The sequence below is a fragment of the Lissotriton vulgaris genome, chromosome 8 (genome assembly GCF_964263255.1).
Source record: "Lissotriton vulgaris chromosome 8, aLisVul1.2, whole genome shotgun sequence".
Lineage (NCBI taxonomy): Eukaryota > Metazoa > Chordata > Amphibia > Caudata > Salamandridae > Lissotriton > Lissotriton vulgaris.
In genome coordinates this window covers 596,043,445-596,067,541 of record NC_141696.1, presented here as the reverse complement: position 1 = coordinate 596,067,541, position 24,097 = coordinate 596,043,445, and the positions used below count along the sequence as shown (strand labels likewise).

The 24,097-nt window shown below is 43.0% G+C and overlaps 1 protein-coding gene across 1 annotated transcript in view; it reads right to left on the bottom strand.

Moving 5' to 3' along the window:
* The window catches only part of LOC147697769 (maestro heat-like repeat-containing protein family member 1), a 72,248-nt gene extending 48,320 nt beyond the window's left edge, over positions 1-23,928 (bottom strand). Inside the window, exons 1-6 of the mRNA XM_086936136.1 lie at positions 23,924-23,928; positions 22,076-22,223; positions 10,400-10,492; positions 8,809-8,887; positions 8,280-8,393; positions 7,593-7,654 (exon numbers count right to left, since the gene is read on the bottom strand). Of these exons, the coding sequence (XP_086792262.1) occupies positions 7,593-7,654; positions 8,280-8,393; positions 8,809-8,887; positions 10,400-10,492; positions 22,076-22,223; positions 23,924-23,928 (501 nt within the window). The remainder of the gene's footprint in view (positions 1-7,592; positions 7,655-8,279; positions 8,394-8,808; positions 8,888-10,399; positions 10,493-22,075; positions 22,224-23,923) is intronic.
* Between the last annotated feature and the right edge of the window lie 169 nt (positions 23,929-24,097).

The window sequence follows — 24,097 nt, the reverse complement described above, 5'->3', positions numbered from 1 at the left end:
AGACCTAGGCCGGCACACACACTCTGCATAACTTTCCCTATAAACTCACTTCCGTTATCTGACCATACAATCCGTGGCATTCCATACCTAGGGAAATATTCTTTGAGAAGAATCTTGGCAGTTGATAGGGCAGTATTGTCCTTTAGTGGATATGCTTCGATCCACCTGGAAAAAGCACAGACTACCACCAGGACATATTTCAAATTATTACAGCGATCCATGTGAATGAAGTCTAACTGAATCACTTCAAAGGGGCAGGAAGGAGGAGCGAAGTGACCAGCTGGAGTTGGAGTTCCCTTGCCAGGATTATGCATCAGGCATACCATACAATTTTTCACCACTCTCTCTGCACACTTACTGATCCCATCATTCTTCCAGACCGGAGCCAACATCTTACAGATTCCTTTAGAACTTATATGCGCTACTCCATGCGCCATTGTCACCACTGCAAGCACATACGCGTCAGGCAACATCCATCGCTGCTGTTCTGTCAAATCAATCCAACACCCATTCGAATCCAACTTGCTCGTACTTTCTCTCCATACACGTTTTTCTTCCTCAGTTGCTTCTTTCTGAATCTCTTTCACACTTTCCATAGTATCCTCACACATTCCAGAGTCAGCAATCCATCTTGCAGACGTAGCAACATACATTCTGCTCATCGTGTCTCTAGCTGTCTGTTTAGCAGTTTCATCAGCAAAAGCATTCCCGCGACCAACATCATCCGTGATTGCTTTATGAGCACTGCACTTTACAATCGCACCTTCAGTCGGCAGGGTTAGAGATTCCAACAAGTCGTTAACTAGCTGACCATGTTGAATCTTAGTCCCATGGGACGTAATGAAACCTCTTTCTCTCCACAAACGGCCAAAACTATGAGCCACGCCAAATGCGTACTGACTATCTGTAAAGACATTCACTCTCTTTCCCTTAGCTAAAACACACGCTCTTGTTAGAGCTATTAATTCTGCAGCTTGGGCAGAATTCTGACTCACTCTTGCAGTCTCCACAATCGTCTTCAAAGTCGTTACTGCGTAAGCAGCAGTCACATCACCATTCTCCAATTTAAAACATGACCCGTCCACATACAGCGTGCCATCTGGATCGGATAACGGAGTATCCTTTAAGTCAATGCGTCCTTTTGTCTCTTCCTCCGTTTTGAAACAACAATCATGTGGCTCGGAATCACTCGACTCTTGATCAGTCGGCAACAGCGTTGCTGGATTCAATACATTACATCTTTTGATCTGAATATGACTCGCTAGTAATGTCAGCTCGTAACCAGATAGTCTTGCACTGGTAAGGTGTTGTGTCTTCGTTCGATTCATGAGTGTATCCACTGCATGAGGAACCATGACCACTAGCATGTTGTTCATCACCAAACCAGCAGATTGTCGAATGGAAGCCGCAGCTGCCGCTGTAGCTCTCAAACAACTAGGCAACGCTCTAGCTACCGGATCTAATGTTGATGAAAAATACGCACAAGGGCGTTGTTTATCACCAAACTTCTGTGTCAGAACACTCAACGCGCAACCTTCTCTCTCATGAACATAGAGCGTGAATGGCTTACTGTAATCAGGTGTACCCAATACAGGAGCTGAACACAATGCTTTTCGTAATTCAGAAAAACTTTCTTGACATTCATCAGACCATGGCACCGGACTCGGAACATTTTTCCCAGTCAAAGCTACCAACGGTTTTGCTAAAAGAGAAAAATTTGGGATCCACTGCCTACAGTAAGAGGTAATGCCTAAAAAGGCACGCACTTCTCTCTGTGTGCGTGGAACACTCATCTGCGTAATTGCTTTTATTCTCTCTGGGGTCAACTTCCTTCCCTCCTTTGACAAGAGATGACCTAGGTAGGTCACTTCTTGGCAGCAGTATTGCATTTTCGAAGGTGACACCTTGTGATTCAAATTAGACAAATGATGCAATAACGAAATTGTAGCTGCTTTGCAAGTTTCCTTGTCATCGGCAGCCACTAGAAGATCGTCTACATACTGTACTAGAGTAGAACCTGGAGGAAGGACAAAGGAATATAACTGGCTTTTTAATGCTTGACTGTAAATAGATGGGCTCTCACAATAGCCTTGTGGAGCGCGTTTAAATCTGAAACTTCGACCTCCTAGACAGAAGCCAAAAATATCTCTGCTTTCCTCGGCTATCGGAATGCTGAAAAAGGCATTCTTCAAGTCGATGACTGAGAACCAAGTGGCTGTAGCAGGAATCAGTGTTAACAAGGCAGTAATGTCTGGGACTACAGGAAACTGCGGGACTACAATCTTATTAACTTCTCTAAGGTCGATAACAAACCTATAAACTGGAGGCTTTGTAGGATCAGTTCGTTTCAAAATCGGTAGTACAGGACTGTTACAGACATTTCCTCTCGTTTTTTCAACCACACCTTTCTTAATCAAATCTTGTAAATCAATAAAAGTGCACGCTCACCTTCACTAGATATTTTGTATTGAGGAATTCTTGGAAATTTTACATTTGCTTTCAAAGTTACTACATATGGTGGTATTTCTAAAAGGCCTACATCGTTAGGACCAGTCGCCCAAAGAGAATCAGGGAGTGAACGTAGCTCTGGCGGGAGTGCATCCATTGACAAGTACATCGGAGAGGTGATATTTTTACCCAACGTAAGCTGTACTCCTTCCGGAGAACAGTACAATGTCGCATATAGTCGTTTTAACAAATCTAAACCAAGCAGATTTTCATTACAACCTGTCGTCAAAATCAGAGGTGCTCTCAAGTGACACGGTCCAACAGAAATAGACAAAGGACCAGATATCGGGTTGTAAACAGGGGCGCCTGAAAAACCTACAGAAACATTTGTTGAGCCGGACAAAGGTGCGCCAGGGAGTTTCGCATGAATGATAGAACTTTTTGCGGCACCAGTATCCAACAGAAACGGTTCGACTACACCTGATGTTGCTACTGCGACATAAGGCCCACTCTGATCCACTGGAACTGATACTACTCCCTCTCTCTGTCCATGGCTGTCCTAGTACCCATTTTGCTGAAATCCCTCATCCACTTCACAATAATCTTCAACAAGATATTGTTGAGATCTATTTTGCTGGGTAGACTGCCCATTTCGTTGATCAAAGTGATTGGAAGGACGATCATTCGTTTGTGGAGGCATAGCACCTCGCCCTCGACCTCTAGAATTTTGCACAAAACCACCACGACCTCTCTGAGCTGCTGCTGCATTATTTTGCGCTAAGATCGGACATTCATTTTTGTAGTGACCCTCTTTCTTACAGTACGCACATTGGTTCCACTGATATTGAGGTCTCGATGTACTATAATCTGTCCTTTGATACGGACCCTGTTGCATATTAGTCTGATTCGTGCGAGGCGGATACGCCTGCTGCAAAAGAACTTTAGTCTTTAAATCCTTCGTTTTCTTATCTGATTTTTCCTTTTCCTCTTTATCCCTGTTTTCGTAGTACTGTGCAGTCGCAAGTATTTGCGCAGTTGTGGATACAGCCCACGCACTCTCTGAATCCTTTAATTTATTGCATAATTCAGGTAACAAATTATGCACAAATTTATCGACAAACAGTCTTTGCCCTCCTTCTGTGCTCATGTCCTGACCACTATGATCTACAAAAGTCTCTTCGAACCTCGTGAAGAAGTCGGAGACACTTTCGTCTTTCTTCTGCCTGCATGCTGATAACTTGTCCCAATTAACACGCAATGCGGGCATCAGAGTCTTCATTAGATCAATTATTCTACCTGGAAGGTTAGCAATTAGGGGTTCGGGTTTTGCACCACCTACTTGCTGACCATCCGCTGCAGTGATAGCTGCCCAGTCACCACCTAAGGCAACTTGATGATCCTCTCTACGAATTTTAGCCCACACTGGTTGTGGAACTACGTTGCCAAATAACATATCGATGTCTGCTAAGTTCATTATACAAGCCTCAACTGTCTGTGTTAATTCCTTATAGTATCCAGCAGGATTCTTACGTGGATCTGGCAAGGCCTGCTTCACTGCTAACACTTCAGCTCGCCTCCACGGTATGTGTATCCACACTCTTTGGAATTGGGCTGGAGCGGCTACAATACCATTATTATGATCAGCTTGCACAGCTTCGCGCCAAATAGGAGGAACCTCCCTCATTGGATATTGGCGACTTAATTTCGTCTTGCTTTTCTCTAAATCTCTCGGTGAACGAAGTGATGGATCATTCCTATAACTTAAAATCAGTTCCATCGCTTCTTCTATATTATCACCCACTATCATTCCTGCAGCAAACTCTTTCTGAACCTTAATTAAGTCTTCTAAATTTGATTCAACATCGTCTTCTTCTATCTCCTCACGTAACAACGAGCACATTTCGTCAAAGACATACCGTTGCGTTGGTTCTTTCCACTGCATAAACGTGTCTAGCACATCTCTCGTACTATATCTCCTACTCTTCGAAATCCATCTGAGAGCCGTGGAATCTAAAATTCCCCGTTCCTCAGTACTCGGAAGCTGACTACGTCTCTGAACAGAGTCGGAAGTAGGAGTCTTGATTAAAGTTTTATAGAAATGGGACAGCATGTTAGACACAGAATCAGTGATTCTCCGACGAACAGAAAGTGGAGTCAACATACTCGCAGATGCAGAGAACACAGTAGAGGTAGGAACAGATAACGGAACAGTAGAAGTATCGAGGAATATAGTTTGTGGAACAGTAGGTGTAAGCGAGACAGATACAGGTATAGAAGTCGGCAATCCAGGAGGAGGAGGAGCCGTAGGAACATTTACATTGACCACAGGAGGTACAGGAACCTGATTCTGAGGGACAGGAGCAGGAACACCAGGTTGTCCAGCAACCGGCAATTGTACATTCGGTAAAGGTGGAGCCGTAGCACCTTGTGCATACGGTGGAGGTGACCGTAACAAATAAGATAGCAGAGGATCGTTTTCGGAATCCTCCAGTATCTTAGCTGTTTTCGATGGCAAGGCAGGATAGCACTTGTCAATTGCTAAATTGTGCTCTCTAATGGCCACCTCTATGGCTTTCTCTGACTCGTTAACTTGCAGCTGCTTAGCCGCTTGCTCCAGAGTCAACTCTTCTTGCTCTTTTTGTTCTTTCTTTAACCTTTTCATTTCTCTCTGTTTGGATTCTTTTCGCCAGTAACGGAAAGAATCAAACATTGCCGGCCGGGCTTTCTTCCTAAACAATTTCGCTTCTAAATTGTCGAGAATTTCGGGTTCAAAACTACCATGCAGTGGCCAACTAAGGACACCATCCTTCTCAGTGTATCGGACCCACACCTCATTATAAGATATAGGACCCACACCATATTTACAATACAAGTCATACAGGGGAGTCCCAATCGGAGGAACCAGACATGAGTCCTCCAATCGTGAGTCACTGTTGCAACCGAAACAAGACAACATACAGTTTTTCCGACTTACCATTTTCAGTCCGGAACACAAAACAAACAAAACACGACACAGATATGTGCACTCGAACCAAGAACTTAGGCCTACCAAAACGAACTGATGTATCGATACCCAAACTAAACCAAATAGATTATCGTAACTAGAACAACCAGTGATAATCTTACGAGACCAAACCAAACCAAGAACCAAAAAGGATTTTAACAACCCTCACAAAGTAACCAACTAGCTATCACTAAATACTTAACTGAGGCACTGAAGACGTCATCACGGAGAAACCCGTCACGTTTCGCTGTACTAAGGACTGCACCTCGGGTCCAAGACAGGGCGACGGTCAAGGCAACGGCCCACTGCAGCCGTCCTGAACGGGAACCCTCATGGAAGAGAACGTCGGGCCACTTTTGCGATATGCCGGGATCGATGAAGTGGGGCGCCTCCCTCAGGAATCTTCACACGAAGCTTCTCGAACTCTTCAGGCTTTTGGACCGGTACCGAATGACGTCGCCCCACATTGGGCGCCAATTTGAGTTCTGGACTTTTTGGTTCCGTCCAGAGGTGTCAGGGAACAACACCCAAAGACCCCGGAGTTCCACCTGCCTTGGTGCACAAATGAACAGAAACACGGGCTTCTCGATGGTGGCGTCAAAGACCAAAGGTTTATTACTGCAGGGACACAGAAGTCACAGAAACTACGCATGGGCAGTAACCAGGAGCCTGTTCGAATTGTACAAAGAGGGTTGCTCCTTATATACTAAATTTTGGCCTTTAGGCGAATTCTTCACATGTTAGTACATTCCCAAACCTTTGTGTCATAAACAATAAATATTTGGTGTACACAGGAATCGTCGACAATATCTGATGTCAAAACATTACGAACGAGGGGTTCCCACTTTTCCATCATAATCTCATGTCAACTTTTCATTCAAGACCCGGACCGCCTCATCGTAAATTTCGTTACCTCCCCCTAATAAAGGCCCAGAAGGAAAGGAGCAGAGCCAGGTGCAGAAGATAGAAAAGCAGGATAAGGGATGTTTGTGGGTTGTAAATGGGCAAGGCTACCGGCTTCGGCCGCCTAATCGTGATCAGGACAATGGACACGAAGACCAGTTTAGCAGGACTAGCCTCGGGCAGAGGAGGCAGCCTTTGTCGAGTCATGCAGCTACAGCGTGATCTGGTTTAAGGTGCACGTGTCATGAAAGAGGTGAATCTCCGGCTAAGGCTACGTGTCCTTAATCGAAATTAAGTGATCAGAGGTTATTGCGTATGTGAGGGCAAGAAACACAAAATGGCGGCCATGATCTAAGATGGATGCCGTGGGTAGATCAGAAATGTGTTTATAAAAGGAGTGCTCTTGCTCGTAGCGTAGCGAAAACACCAGGATATGCTAAATGGATCATTTGCGGTTCGCTGATACCAATATTATGTATTTCCGACGATATTGAAAACACTGGTTTAAATCGTCACGGAACCTCAGCTTTCTCCATGGCACTGAAGTCAGGCACATTGTGGATATACATGGCATCAAGAAAGTCACATATATTCCAATTTCTACATAAAATACATCTTTTATATCACAATCAGACTTTTCAAACGTGCACATTGAATATTATCCTGTATTATCGATCCACGTTTGGTGAGATATTGCTGAGACATAGCCCAAATATTATTCTTGGTAGAGACATTTGAAATACCTTACACCACGGTTGTTAAAGATTTGAGGAGATACTAATATTCTGAACTTTAAAACCCCTTATTTGATCATCAACATTCTCCTCCTCATGGAGGGGTATTACAGATCAACTCAATGTGAAATACAGACCAAATATGTAGAACTTTTTTTAACACACATTTATTAAACAATTAGCTATCAGCAACCTCTGGGATTGGGTCTGAAAATAATGCATTGACACAGACTAGGGCAGGAAAATTGGGATATGTCCACTTGGACAGGGAGGCAATGGAACACAAGACACACTGAACTGACAGACATGGCTGGAAGTTGCATGACCAAACACCTCCACTGAAGACTTGCCTTGGAGAAAGTCAACAGATTGTGGTGTGCAAACCACAGCTCTGAGTCTATGTAAGTAGGACTACTGCACTATGCAAAAACTGCATAACTTTAATTAGATTGAGTTGCTAATTATGAAAGTGCTTTAACACACGTATAATAGCTTGATGGTACCTTGCGATTGTCATCCTCAAGCATGTGACGGACAGCATCCAGATAAAAGGCACCTTCTGAATCTATTAAATAAAGCCATACACCAAATGTTCATAACACATAGATATTGACTTTGGCTAGTAAGATCAAGATTAATACATAAGTAGTGAAGTTTCCACTATCAACTGTGATTACCACCCTGAGGGTCCTGTCTTTCAGTTTTGGTGTGTGAGTCTGTGACCGTGAGCCCCATGGGGCTATCAATGCCTTCCTGTTTCGCCGTGCATGTCTGTGTCATCATGTACCACTGAGCGTGTCTGTGTCGACCTGCTCCATATTTTATTTCCTTTATTGTTCCTGTCCAGTGTCTATGTCAGGCTCGGTGTTCACAGTGTCCCTGTCCCATTAATGGCTCACAATGGGAACAATTAACCAAAAAGAAAACAGTGGCACATTCACATAATTGAAGTTGATGTAATCAAGACTTTATTCGTAAATTACAGTGCTCTACCAGGAAAAGTTGGCAGTTAATGTAGCTGAAGAATATAAAATTGAAGTATTTTGCTTATAGCTGCACCATGTTGGACAAGTAAGGGAGTAAGTTGGGAATACAATTTAGGGTTCCAGATTCTATGACAAGCATTATATCCCTTTCACTATTTTCCCTACCTAAATCACACACTGCCACCCACCCACTGACAGTCTTACCAGTTTCCGAAAGGAGCTTGCAGAGCAGCTGTAATGTTGAGGCACGGGACTCTGCACCTATCTGCATCAAGCTACTTTCAAAATATTTAAGGACCTCACTAGAGTGAGAATGGGCTGCAAGAGTAAAGTGAAAAGAAAAAATAGACATAATTGAAAAATAACACAACATAAAATTATGCAAGAAGGAACTCAACGCCGGGGAGCAGCCCATCAAGGCATTCTTCAACGCATGTCCAGGAGGTATGTATCAATGGTCTGATACATTTAATGATGATCTTACGAGCACATGGTACTCATGTGACTACTATAGCTGTATATAGTAAACTGTGCACCATATTCCAGTAGCAAGTCAACCAATGTACTGGGAAGGGAGATAATTACTGAAGCAATAGTAGCTTTTAAGACAATCAAGTTACGTGCAGGAGAGTTTACAGAAATTAATGTTACAGAGAACCTGATCCCTAGTAAAGGCCAATATATACTTGCAGTATCACAAATATATACATACATACATGTATTACCAACTCACCCAGTGACAGGATAATAGCCATGGCCAACTTGAGTGGCTCTTCTGTTTCATCGGATACCCCACTTGAGGGTGTGCAGATCTGCCAATAACAAAGCCATAATAAATAATAATGGAAGCTAGGCTATCTGAAAGCCAATCCCATACATCCAGACAGCAAATAACTTCCAGTGGGGGAATGACAGCATAGGAGTTTGTCAGGACTTGTGGGGCCATGATCCATACCAAGCTACAGAAAAATTAATTGTGTGGAATACAGCATATTCAGGGTGCCCGATATTGGTGGAAGTGCAAATTCTCAGTTACCACTCTAAGATGGATGCCTTAGTTTCCTATGGTTTTTGGATAGTTTGTAGATTCAGAAGTCTGGCGAGATTGCAGAAGGTAGTGGTAGTTAATGCTTTTAACAAAGCTGGCACTAGTGGCGGCTATTCAAGGTAATCAAGATGAAGGCTGTTGTTACACTTCATCTTGGTTTATCTCTGGGGATGGTAAAGCTGTTCCCCTTTTGCGTCCTACGGTGTCTGGCCAGCAGAGTGGGTTGGTTGCTTTTCAGAGCAGGCCTTTTTTGCTTCTCTTTTTCCCCATTTTGCATCCCAGGTCTCTAGTCAGCAGAGTGGGGAGCGAGTGTTTCTGTTGGTGGCTTCATTAGCACCTTTTTCTGTTCTCGCCGCCACTCGCTGTTTCTGCTGTCCCACTTCATTTTCTTTTCTTTACCGGTATTCAGTTCTCACACTTTGGTCCTCATCAGAGATGCTTGTCTTTTGTTTTCCATTCATTCCAGATTCCACGTGCCAGCATTGCTATTGGAATTTCATGCTTATGGCCGCCAAGTTGTGCACCTGTTTTCAGAGGGCCTTCTTATATGTAGACTGAGGTCTTGAATGCTTCAAGTTTATATTGTAAGGATATTCCAGAAATGTTGTGCATTTGGATTATTTCAACTAAATTGTGGGGTAATTTCTGCACATATTGACTTTAGGAACCTTAGCGGAATAAAGACTGAATTTCCTTTGATTGATGGCATTAATCAAATGTGTATATGATATAGCCTTATTATTATTAAATATATAGATTTAAGAGTGGGTGTACTGTTGTTGGGAATGTCATGAAGAGTCCAGTATATGTTATATAGTAAAGTCTAACTGTACAATTGAACCTCCGAGATAAGCTTTGTTAGTATTATGTCTCCGTTGTAAACCATTGCTATTGGGTACAACTTTTTTCTTTCAGGTCTCTATCCTTGGTGTTCCCCCTGGGTCCCTTCCCTTTCCCTGTCACTCTACCTATTATCAGAGCTAGAGCTGCTGAGAGGCAGACTTATGGGGGGTTCTTGCAGAGGAGCTCTCAACACTGACAGATTTATATCCATTGTCTTCTTTCTTTGCATCCTAGAAGCAAATTGGTTCATATAGGATTTATATGGATTATAATTTAATATTTTATGCAAGAGAGTTCCCAAATGTTGCCCTTTAAAAACACTCCTACTATAAATTGGATTAAGGTAGAAACTTTATTTGTTACAATATGTTATACAGGAAATGTCTGTCGCCTCCCACTGAAATACTTTGTTTGTCCTCATGTATATACTTACCAGGTGATGCAGGACGGCAAGCACGGTTGGCACAGTTCCATTCAGCGCTCTGCAACTCTTAGTAACAGCTGCCTCGATGCATAACTCAAGGGTCTGCAAGGAGATAAGACAATTAAGATGAGGCCAAGGGGCAGTTTGTGCAAATGATGATGGTCAGTGGTGAATTACAAACTTCAAAGTGTAAATTCTGTCTGAATGCAAGAGTGAGTTGGTGTGTGAATGAGCTCTCTTGTGTACTAATTCTAAATACATATGACCACAAGTAGATTTTGACAGATGACCCTGCTTATGCCTAATTTAATCTTTCCTGGTTGCTCTGTTTTCTTGACTCACAGTGCCTTAGGATCTCTCAGATACACATAGTGATTTCTGTAGAGGTTATCTGTTGGAGTCAGATGTTGGATTTTAGTCCATCAAGGAACCAGAAGAGAACATGTTCAGCATTTAACAGGGGCATGCCCTAACACATGTAGCCTAGACTCTCTTGTCATCGTAGGCCCTGTACTCTTAGCCACTTTTGATGATGGCCCTTGCCTTGGTTGTCCTAGTTCTGTTTGTGGTTCTAGTTCTCTTGGTTGTCTGCTACTCCTTCTTCTTATGGCACTGTCTAGATCCTCTGGGCCATCTTAGTCCCTTCCTTCATGGCCTTGGTCTTCCTGCTGATCTTGGTCTTAATGGTACCCATCAGTTTTGTTGATCTCTCTTTCCTTTTCAAATCATCATTCTGCCTTTGCTTTTCCTGTCCCTAGTTCTCCTGATGCGTGTCCCGTTGTGATTCCCTTGATAGTTCTGTCCTCTTGGTGGACCTGATAATCCTAGTGCTCCTGGACTTCCTGGTTGCCCTGGTCCCTCTACTCCTCTTGGTCATTCTCCTCTTCCTGGTCTTCCACCTATAGGTTTTCCTCTTCATGCTCCTGGTTTACCAGGTCTTCCTTTTCATAGTTCTCCTAATCTTCATATTGATTTTCATGTTCTCCTTTTTCTAGGTCTCTTCCTCCTGATCATCCTCTTATTATTCTTTCCCTTCTGTCAACTCATATTTTCCTCACAATCATCCTCCTGGTCTACATCTACATATTCTTGGTCCTGGTCTTCTAGGTATTGGTCATTGGCCATAAGTAGCCCTTATCCTCCTGAGATCCTACTTCCTGTTAAAAGGATTATCTTTACCATGGTGCTTATTGCTGTGTCCCTCCTAGTTGTTCTTCTGGTGCTCTTGCCCTGGTGTTCTTCAATCTTTTCATTCTTCTGGTCCCAGTCCTGCTGGTCCTCATGATCTTCATTGTCCTTATGCTCATGGTCCAGCTAATCTTGGTCACCCTCTTCCAAGGTCCTCTGGATCCTCTGGTGCTGTTACTCCTAGCAATCCTAGAGTTGGCCCTCAGGTTTTTCATGATGGCCATGGTGGTGGCTGCTGTTCTGGACCTCCTAGCCTCCGCTTCCTCTTCATGGTCTTCTTCCTCTTACTGGTCTCCCTCCTCCTGGTTTTCCTCCTTATTTTCCTAGTCCTCTTAGAAATCCTTTTCCTATTCTTCCTGGTCTCGATCCTCTTGGTTTTCCTAGTTCTTGGACATGGTATTATTGGTCCCCTGTTGGTTTAAGTTTTCCAAATCCTTCTAGTGGTCCTGGAGTTTCTAAACTTCTTGGCTGTCCTGGACCCTCACCTCCCCTTCTACTCATTCTCATGGCCATCTTCCTCCTCCTCATTCTGTGTAGGGTCCTCACAGTGGTGTAGGTTCTCCATGTTGACTGCCCATCTTCTTCCCTCTTGCTCTGGTGGTCCTGGTCCTCCTGATGACCCTCCCTTTCCACTTGCACTTCCTTCTTCTTCATTCCATTCCATTCCAAAGTAGCTTTATTCGAAGTATACTCATAAAAGCACAAAACAAACTACATTTAGATACAGTTAAAAATGCCTTGGCTGGATAGTTAAAAATGTTTGATAAAACTTAAATCTCAGAGCAAATGGACCAGATAAAAGTTACACCCAGTTAAAATAATCAATCACGTTCAGTGGCCAGGCTAGGGAAGTTAAAATTAATGCTCTCCAAAGACTTACCCAGATTTAGGTTTCAGCCTTATAGCCCACGCCCATCCTAGGTATTTGGCTGCCGCTATTGTGATAAATGGTAAAGTGCTGGTGCGCATAAGCCTTTCCTCTTCGGCGCTCCTAAATGTGCCAAATAGTTTGCACACTGGAGCCAGCCAAACTCGCCTAGGGAGTGCATAGGCGGGACAGGCAAAAAGCTTGTGGGCAACTGTTCCGTTATGACTCCCACAGACAGGACAGATGTTATCACTTGTGAGAGTCCACCTGGACATAAGGGACTTTAAAGGTAAGGAGCCTGCCCTGAGTTGGAAGTAAGCTTCCTATCTCTCGGCCTGGTGATATTATCCCAGTAGGATTCTAATCTGGGAGTGAGTTTTGTTTATAAGAAGATTCCCACCATAGAAGAGGAGTCAGAGTTACTCCAAGCATTAAAAGCAGCCCACTCCCAATACTTCGCTTTTAGGATGTTTTTAGAGGGAAAAGAAGCCTATAATGGGTTCTCCCATAGCATTCTCATTCCCAGGCCAATCAGGCTATTCCTAACACCTCTTTACCAACCCATTTTGTGGAAGGCATCAGATTGTATTACATCTGGAAAACCTGAGGCACATGATGAGAGTTCAGGTGTCGTTCACAACCTGCGCCAATATAAAATTGAACGCAACTTGGCGACATCAATAATAGCTTTTCTACCAAAATCATATCTAAGTGGGTTAAGAGGGATGCTTTGTGGGAGATTTGAAATGCTACGGAGGAACTTATTTCAGAAAGAGTTAAGGAGCTGCTTTCTCAAACCCCCATAATTCGGCGGAGCTAACAGATTTAGATTCATAAACTTGGAGGACTGGTCTAATTGGTTTTGTTAGAGACCTTTTATGCTCCAGACTTAAATCTCCCATAACTTGTTGATGTTTCAGGGCTGCTAAATCTATATGGCAGTCCCACTTAAGGTTCTTCTCTAACTGTATACCCAAATAGGTAAAAGCCCTGACCAGTTCAAGTGGTTGTTTATTCATAAAAACCCTCCCCTTAAAACTTCGATGTGGATTAAAAGCCATTAATTTCATTTTTGACACATTAACTTCCAGGCCTCGAGCAGCACAAAAATCTTCAAAAATTGATAGAGCTTGCTGGAGGCCACTAGGAGTCTTGGAAATAATGAATGTGTCATCTGCAACCATTAAAATTGGAATTTTTACACCTGCTAGAGAAGGGGCATCTGTATTCTCTGGCAACAAACGGTCCACTATTCCATTAATATACAAAGAGAATAACGTTGGTGCCATGGCACAGCCTTGCCATACCCCTCGTTCAACCGGAAACTGGGCGGTGACCCTACCCTGCCATCCCTAGCGGATTCTAGCATGATTGCCCCGTGTAGCCTCATTACGAAGGTTAGGATGTCGTCCGAAAGGCCTAATTCCCTCAACGTCACCCATAACCGGGAACGGGGGACAAGGTCAAAAGCTGAACGTAGATCAACAAAGGCAGCATAAAGGCTGCCCTTGCCCAATGTCACAGTCTTCCACTATAAAAGAATAAAATGAATGACTTGATCAATGGTGCTAGAGTTTTTACGGAAACCCTCTTAGAAAGGGGGCAATATACTATTCTCTTCAATCCAGTCTAAGATATTGTTAAGGATCAACCTCCCAACTACCTTCTGAATCGTATCTATCAAGCTGATTGGTCTGTAATTCCCCGGTTGAGTTTTATCTCCTTTTTTACATACTGGAAGTATCACAGCCCCTTTCCAGGAAACCGGGATTGGGCACCCTGGCCCGTTGCATTTGCCATCAACCAGATGTATCTACCCCATCGTATTTTGTCGTAGAGGAATACATCCACAGGGACACCATCGGGTCCTGGTGCTCTACCTCCAGCAACTGCACTAAGAGCTGCTAAAACTTTTTTGTCATTAAAAGCCTCATCAGTATAAAAAACATAACTAACTTCTTCCATTTGATCATCTAAAGGGTAACGCGCATATTGGGGCCTAAAGTAATTAACCCATCCTTCATGAGAGACATGAGTTAGGGGCTGATCAGGTTGACGCCCTCTGCCTCACTTAACCCTTTCGATGCTCATGACGAGCTCAGCTTGTCATGATGCACGGTTGAGCTGTGCTGATGACGAGCTGAGCTCGTCATGAAATGATGGCAGGACGAAAAAGTCAGCATAGGAGGGGAAAACACCTAGCAGCCAAGGTGTTAATGATATTCCAGAATATTTTGGTATTATTCTGCAAAGTAGCTTCTTTTAGGTCCTGCCATCTAAGCTCATCCCATAGGGTCTTGGCTTTATGGATAGCTTTTTTGTATTCATATCTTGCAGTATGGACAGTACCCATTTCCCCAACCCTGATAGCATTGCCAAGGGCAATTCTTGCTTGCATACATTCATTGTTATACCACCGAAAGGGTTTGGAGTCAGCTAGTTTCTGGCTTCTATGGCGCTTAATAAAGTGGCTACTTGTACTTCTTCTCCTATTTGGCCTCCTGGTTCTGGTCCTTCTGGTCTACTTAATTCTACTTATACTCCTGGTTTTAATGATCCTCCTCTTTGTCTTGGGCATGCTGGGCCTTATGTCCTTGGGGTCTCAGTCATCCTGGTCGACTGTGGTTTTTGGCTGCCTGATCCTCCAGGTTTTTCCCATGGCCCTCCTGCTATTGCTTTCTCTTCATTATCTTGGAAATCCAGTTCCGTGTGTTCCTAATCCTGCTAGTGATCACCCTCCTGTTTCTCCCTGTTCATCCTACAGGTACTCTAGTTATCTGCCTGCTTCTCCAAGTGATCCACACTCCACTAATGTAGTCTTATCCAAAGTCAGCAAAATACACCCTCAAGCCAAAGGGCACACTTAATGTAGCATGGGTGGATGAACACAATTGGAAATAAATTTTCCCCTTTTTTCCTGTTAGATATATTATGGACTTAGTTGAACTGAAAACAGGGGAGACATCCATACCCACATTTAAAGGGAGAGGCTGTGGGTCTATAATAGACTTTATAATGATCTCTGCTCACTCCAAAGACCAGATTTTAAGAACAAGAACAGAGTGGAGTCCCTTCAGCAAAAACATTCCCTTTCCCTTGAAATTAATTACAAAGACCTACCGGGGGAAAACCTAGGGGGTGTCTCCGAAACGGACCAAGGGAGGACAATGATCAACCCGCAAGAGTTTTATACCAAGTTAGTGGGTGAAGGGAAAGGGCATATAGAAACCTGTTTAGATCCCACAATAGAGGGTAGAGGAGTGGTCATGGCTTTTGAATCCCTAACTAAAATAATAGAAAGGTTATTGACAACTAAGAGGCCTGCCAAGCAATCATCTTCCCCAAGATGGTTTGACACTGACTGCTCAAGGGTTCTAAGAGAACTAAAGCAGAGTTTAAAAAAGGTCCCGAGAAATAAGATTGAAATTGCCCGATGCAGACAGAACTATAAAACACAGGTAAGGAGAAGAAAGAGCGCCCTCCAAAAGGAAGTTTGGGCAGACCTTAGAGAGGCAGGAGAAAATAGGGACTATGCCCAGTTTTGGAGAATTATAAATAGACCCTGTTACCAAGACTCAAGCGCCCCAGTTATCAGCACCAACATATTACCTGATCAATGGATTGACCATTTTAAATCTCTGTATAACCAGCAGGAGGTAGATATCAGGGATGGGACCTGGTAGGGACTAAGACCAGAAGCATTAGAATTTTCCCTGGAGGAAGTTTTAAAAGCAATTATAGGGTTGACGCGCAACAAAGCTCCAGGCCCGGATGGCACCCCCCCCAGACCTATTTCTTAGTAATACCGATCTATGGGCACCAATTGTGACTAGAGTACTGAACGCAGCAATTAAATCTGGCCTCCCGCGTTCTTGGTCAACTGCAGTGATTGTCCCTATATACAAGAAAGGTTGTAGGGACAACCCACAGTGCTACAGACCAATCTCGCCGATTGATGTCTCTGCTAAAGTACTTGGGAGGGCCCTTTTAAACCGCTTAATAGAGTGGACGGACACCCATAACATCTTGGTGGACACCCAGTACAGGTTCCGAACAGGCAGGTCAACTAGTGACCAATGTCTCAACCTATACCTTCTCGCCGCCAAATACACTAAGACGGAGGAAGGGACCATGTATATGGGATTCATGGACCTAGCAGCGGCATATGTTAATAGAGATAAACTCTGGACACTGATGTATAGATTGGGAATTGACCCAGATTTGATCAATTTACTCAAGGAGTTGCATTGGAATACCACTGCCAAGGTCCGCTATAGCACGGGGGGTGAGCACTGATCCCTTCCCGTGCTCTGGTGGGGTGAGGCAGGGGTGTATCCTTGCACCGTTTTTGTTTTCCCTCTACATAAATGATCTGGAGAGTGCCCTGCTAGCTCTGGGGACTGACTGCACAAGGGTTGGACCGCGCCACATACCGGTACTTTTGTACGCAGATGACGCGGTCCTCGTCGCTCGAATTGCAGTCAGTCTCCAGCTACTTATTAGAGGTTTTGCTGAATTCATGCAGAACCTGGACCTCTCCGTCAATCTGACAAAGTCTTTTATTATGGTAGTAGGGAAGAAACCACACAAGAGATTTGTGTTCAAAATAGGGGATCACGTCCTGGACACTGTGACCACTTTCCAGTACCTGGGTCTCCTATTCGATGAAAAGATCAAGTTTGCCCCACTGATTGAGGAAAGATCGAGGAAACTTGTGTCAGCAAATGGGGCTATATTAAACTTTGCTCGAAGAATGGGTCGTTGGTCTCCTGAGCAGGTGATGACACTGTATAGTGCGGTTAGTACTTCGAAGGCTATCTACGGAGCAGAAGTCTGGGGTTTTAGGGATGCGCAACAGATACAAGGAGAGGAAGACACATTTTTAAAAAAACTGTTACAGCTTCCCCACAGCATCTCAGCAGCAATCACACACAAAGAGCTAGGTACCCCATATATATCTGACCTGATCAGAATGAGACCAATCTTGACCTGGTGTAAAATCTGGCAAAACCCTAATGCCGAATTAACCAGACAGATCATCAAGGACTGTTTACAGAGAGAGAGATGGCTCCAAATCCCCTGGTTGAAATACATCAAAGAATCACTAGGGTCCATCAACCAAGAAATGTTATTCTCTGACCCCTCAAATGTGGACCCCTCCTGCAGATACTATGTACACAAGCAACTAATGGAAAAATATGACTGCTGGAGGATGGAACTTGACTCTACCAAATCCACGGTACTAGCCCACTCGCTTGTATGCAATGAAATTGGCATGGAACCGTATCTCTTTTTAATGTACAGTCAACATGAGAGATTTTTAATGACTCGTTTTAGGCTCAATTTGTTGCACAATATTTTAGCTTACCCGTCTGGTTTTACGCTAACAATTGAGCAGAAGGGTGCCTGCGGCTGCGACAATAGGTCTCCGTAGGACACCCTTCATTTTGTATTACTTTGTTCCTTTTATAAAATCCCGAGGCAGAGGTTTTTGGTGGACATTTTAAAGGAATCAAAAATTAACCATGCCAAATCTGCTCTACTATTTCTGCAAAGAGCAACTGAGATACGTACCTTGAGTGGCATTATGAGTTTTCTAAAAATTGTGTTCAAATTAAGAAATACAAGGGGATGATGGTGGACGAATTGGGATGAAATGAAATGTGCTGCACTCTTTTTTTATGCCTAAAGTATGTATATAGTATTAACAAAACCTTTTTTAAACATGATTTTAATTCTGATGTTCAGTATGTTTTTATGTTGTATGTAATAATATGTATTTTTATGATGTTTTTTAACCATCGAAATAAATAAAGAACTGAACTGAACTGTTAGATAGTAAAATACAGACATAATTGGGGTGCTCCTCTAAAACCTGGATCCATGTATGCGCCGCTACATCTGTTTCACTATTAACAGATGTGGACCAGGATTGCTCAATGTCCCTCTTGCACCCCTGCACACTATGAACCATGGGAGTACAGAGGAGCCTAAAAGGATAGTGTTTGCTTATGAGAATCAAAGGCAACGTGGAGGCAGGAGCTGCAACACAGAAGATCGGTGACGACTAAAAGCAGTTTTAGGAACACATTTAGCTACACAGATGCTAAAGAGGAGAATGATCACCTGCAATGAAGGCTTGGAAGACTCATTGGGAGAACAACTTCAAATGATGTATATAGTCAATATTCCATACAACAAAATTCTGTCATGTTTTTATGTTTGTAGCTGGTATTCAAATTTTTATTACAAGTGGAGACTGTCAAAAGAAGGACTTGTAAGGAAATTTGAACATCCTGTCCTTTTAACTGTAAGTGCTCAGACCTACCAGAAACTGTTCCACTTAGAGCCTCAACATTAATCTACAATTCTCAAGCCTCAAAACCAATAGTTCTGTGGAAATGAAAATTGGCAGATTGGAGACGTAATGATTCTAATAGTGCGTCCACCAAGGTCTACGTCACTCTTGCTTTTTCAGCTAATACAGTTCGCACGTCTCTAGCTATGAACTCTTTCCTTTGCTAATATTTGTTTTTATAGCAACTAAAAGTAGTATTCTATAATTCCAACACATTATTGATTACCAACATGATACATTTCCAGTGCTCCTCTTAAGATTTCACTGTTTTACCTGTATTTCCGGTCACCAGGAGTACAATGCAAAGTCATGGGGCTCCTTAGTGAAGGTCATTTGTAAATTTACTTGTATTTCACAGGGTGTAAGCAGCCTCTCAGACTAGAGAAGATGCAATGGCACATTGTTTGTTATAAGAGGTCACTAGGGCTAAGTAAGCCCAATTACCACTTGGGACCTATGTCAGGGCTCTAGTGAAGATCTGCTGTTTTGTTATGATTAACGCATCAAGATGGAGCATCATTATGCTCAATTTCACTTCCATAACCAACTTTTACTTACCCAGTACCACAACAACAGGTGAAGCAAATGTCAGCACTTTTGATGTTTATTTAAATTCTAGCACAATTGCTTTGGTACACATTTCTCCTTTATTAATCTCGATTTCATATGTAACAAATACAAATGTGCATTTTCCTTCTCTGGCTGCCTTCATGGATTGTGTACTAATTACATTTGAGCTGGTTCAGTATTTGGAATTAATGTTGGAAAACTATATTCCCTGTAATCCCTTCATCTCCCAAAACAATACACCAGCTCAAAACTGAAAAAATTACCAGGCGTGAATGTGTCAAATAGTGGGGAATTACAGTCCGAAATGGTGTGGTGGTTCTATGTTAATGTTAATGTTAATGTTAAAATATTTATATAGCGCAACGTTCACCTGGTCAGTTTCTTGGCTCTTCTGGGATAGAGCTCTATGGGTTGGTGGCTTAGGAGGAGTAGGCTTGCCGGAATAGCCACGTTTTAAGCAGCTTCCTAAAGTGGAAATGTGAATCAGTGGAACGTATTGAAAGAGGGAGGGAGTTCCAGATTTGGGGGGAAAGCGTGGAAAAACCGATACCGCCATATTTTTGGCGCTTATATCTAGGGACGGTCAATAAATGTTGACCGGAGGAACGGAGGGTATGGGAGGGGATGTATTTTTTGATCCGATTGGAGATGAACCTAGGGCCTATGTCTGATAGGGCTTTATGCGTAATGCAACTGAGCTTGAAGATGCTTCGTTGTTCCACGGGAAGCCAGTGCAGTTTTTTGAGCAATGGTTTTGTGTGATGGCGAGCCGGGAGTTGGAAGATCAGTCTGGCCGCCTGGTTCTGTATCAGTTGCAAACGATGCATCTGGTAGGCAGGAATACCTGCGTACAGTGCGTTGGCATAATCCAGCCGTGAGATGATGAGCGCAAGAACGACCAGAGTAAGGGCTTCTATTGATAAAAATCTTTTTATTTTTTTTATTTTTCGTAAAATGAGAAAGCAAGCTGACACCACAGAACTGATTTGAAGGTTCATCGAAAGATCACTGCTAATTTTGACGCCCATGCTTTTTGCCGAAGAAACTGGGGTGGGCGGAGAGCCCAAAGCGGGAGGTCAAAAGCTGGTATTCCAGGAGTTAGAAGGCGTGAGTGTCAAGACCAACTCTGTCTTGTCAGGGTTAAGTTTTAATTGGTTGGTGTTCATCCAAGTACTAATGTAGGTCATGGTGGACTGTAGGTTGATTTCAGAAAAGTCTCGTAGGTTGGATTTTAAACATGAGTTGCAGGTCATCTGCATAGTTGTAAACCAGGGCTCCCATTTCCTTCAGGGTCGATATTAAAGGTTGCATGTATAGGTTGAATAAAAGGGGGGATAATGAGGAGCCCTTTGGGACTCCGCAAGAGAGCCAACCTTTTTTTCAGCAAAAATTGCCCAATCTGACAGATTGATGTCTGTCCTTCAGGAAGGAGCGTATCCACCTCAGGGCCTGGCCTCCAACGCCAGCGCCGCGGACACGGTCGATCAAGATGTTGTGATCGACCGTGTCGAATGCGGCGGAAAGGTCGAGGAGGATCAAGGCCTGGGGGGAGTTGTGGTCCACACCTGTGCGTAGCTCGTCCATGACCCTTACAAGAACCGCCTAGGTCGAGTGGGCAGGCCTAAAGCCGGCTTGATGAGGGTCTAGATAATGAGACTCCTCAATAAAGGAGCTCAGGCATTCCAACACATGTGTCTCCAAAATCTTACTTAAGTAAGGTAGGAGGGATATTGGGCGATAATTACTCAGCACTTGGGGGTCCGCCCCAGGTTTCTTGAGGATGGGGAGGGTCTCTGCGCTTTTGAACGAGTCGGGGACCATTCCACTGCAGATAGAAGTGTTGAGAAGAGATATGGGTGGGTCAGGACATGCGCCGAAAGCTTCGCGCAGTATGTGGGGAGGACCACTGTCCAGAGGGGAGCCAGATTTGTTCCTGTTCATCAGGTTGAAAAAGGAATCTGAGTTGATGGAGGGGAAATGATCCAGTAGAGGGGGAAAGATTTTGTCAGGCAAGGCAAAGGGACTGGGAGTACTTTTTAAGGGGATGCTTGATTTAATTGTGTCAATTTTTTCGAAGAAGTAATTATTTAACCTGTCACACAATTCTTGAGAGTGCACTGGTTGTGCTAAGACTCTCTCCATCCCTGTCAGTTCGTCGACTATCGAGAAGATCTCTCTGGTTTTGTTAGCCGAGTTCAAGATTTTACTTGTGATGAACTCGGTTTTACATTTTAACTCAGCAGCTTTTTAATCCTTAAAAAAGGACAAGTAGCTGGTTTTCAGTTCGGGCTCATATTTCGTTCGCCATTTTTGCTCAGCTTGTCTGAGGTTTAGTTTTTGTACCTTCAGGGCGGGAGAGAACCATTTTTGAGGGGTACCTAAGGGGCAAAATTGGAATCATAAATTTTTCCTACATCCCAAAATTTCTGATACCCACAACATTGGTACTGTCGGGAGCGGAATGCCAATATGTTGGCCCAATGTACACATGATGGAGGCCTGAACCATCTCACAACTCCACCTGTGGTGTAACTAACTCACCAATGGAATCCTGTAGTTCTGTATTCAACCCTCATTTCTCAATAATGTAGTGTTTCATTGCAGCTAATCTCTCATTATGGGATACAGTGTTCATTGTGAGTGGATCATTTGGGATTGGTTGAAGTGGCAAGCATGGACAGCAAATAAAGGTCACACTCACCGTGAGCAAGCGAAATGCCATATCAGCAGGCAGCTGGGTCTGGAGCCTTTCAACTTCATTGACAAACCAAGGAAGCTCCTTATCTAGTTGCTCCTCTGGCAGAACGGAGGCCAAATGTCCCAGAGTGGTGATGACCTGCCCCCTAGACCTGTTAAGATAAATTACACCAGGTTTTCAGTTACACACACTAGACATTAACTACTAAGAAAAGATGAGCCACATGTGGAAGTAGAGGGTTCCCACGAGAGGCAGCTGCACTTGACATCTGTTCACTAGGAAGTGATTCTGTCATGCAAAGGCAGTGGTTTGTTTCACTGGCAGAATATTCCAATAGACAAAACTGATTCTCTAAAATAGAAATGTTATCCATGAATTTGTTTCGCTCTTGTCTTATTTGGATGAGGGTTCCCCACCCGCTCTCTCTATTTTCTCCCTCTCCCCAGCTCTTTTAAAAAAATATATTTTCCTTGCCTCCTATTCATGGACAGGTTGTGGTAGACATAGAAAATACACTACTGCAGCTGCGATTTTATTAAATTGCCCTAGAATCTAATTCTGTCACTTTCTTTTTCAAAAATACTTATTACACTTACTGTTCCCTAATACTTAAGTATTATAGCATTGTTTAGCTTTGATTTTGTTTTATATATCTGACCAGATAGGAATTTGATACTTAGTTGGATACAATAAAGGTTTTTACACATTTTATTCAGCTACATAAATAGAGATCACAAGTCTGGGTCAAGAGAATGAATTTCATATTTTTTTGTATTTAATGAAATGAAGTAGATATGCAAAGGCAGATGAAGGGGCAGTCAATATGTATGCATCAGTTATCTCACAAAATGTAACAGCTCTAAACCTTCATCCACTGCACTCTGTTCTTTCCCCACTTTCCCAACTCACCTCCTGGAGACTGGGGATGGTTTCAAGAAGAAATACCTTACAGGTTGAGTAGGCTTCAAAGAAAAGTGTGACTAGAGGAGTGTCTACACTGGAAGCAAACTGGCCTGATAACATCTCAATGCCTGCACAAAAATAAAAAAAATATACAGTTAAGTTCAAAGGCTTAAGTGTTGCATTAATCTACACATGTACCACCTTGTCTGGTAGTGCATAGGACATACTGAGCAAAAACAGTGCAATGCGTCTGCTGATAGGAAATGATTTTTAGCAGGTATTAGACTCAATTCCCATAAGTATTCTCTGACTGTCATAGATACTGTAATGGTATCCATTTCGATCATGCATCCTATTGCACTTTTGAAGCATTCTAGACAATATATGGTAATAATTCCACATTACTGCAACTCATTGTATTGAACTAACATGAAGGAAAGGCAGAATATGTGTCACCAGAGTACTTTTTACATACAATTAGCAACAAACCAATTTAGTTTGTACAGTTTTGTTGTTTATGAAATAAGAGTGGAGAAATCAGATTTTGCACAAGTTATTACTGTATGACGATATTTGCCCTCTTGGCAAAATAAAAAAAAGTATGTAAAAATATAAAAGATGATGCATCTGAGCATTCCTTATCAGTAATTGTGTGAATAATTTTATGTGGTTAACAAAGAAGTGCTGGTTCAGATATCACCAGAGTAAAAAAGTGGTGTAATGAATTTGCACTAATCTGCTAATCAGGCAGGAAGACACTACACTAGTTTTAATCCCACATCTAAATAAACACTGATTCATTCAATTTCCTATTTTAAGCATAGCAAAACGTGTGAAATCACATTGCCCCTTTTTCTGTCCTAATATTGAAAATGTTTAGTTGGGAGCAAATCTTGCTTCCTGCATTCTCTATTTTTCAAGAGGCAAAAATGGTAAAAATATATTTACTCCATGATTTGCACCAGTCTAAATCTTTACTTAACCCTTTCGATGCTGATGACGAGCTCAGCTCGTCATGATGCACGGTTGAGCTGTGCTGATGACGAGCTGAGCTCGTCATGAACAATGGGAAAGAGGTGCCTGCAGCACAGGAGGGGAAAACACCTAGCAGCCAAGGTGTTA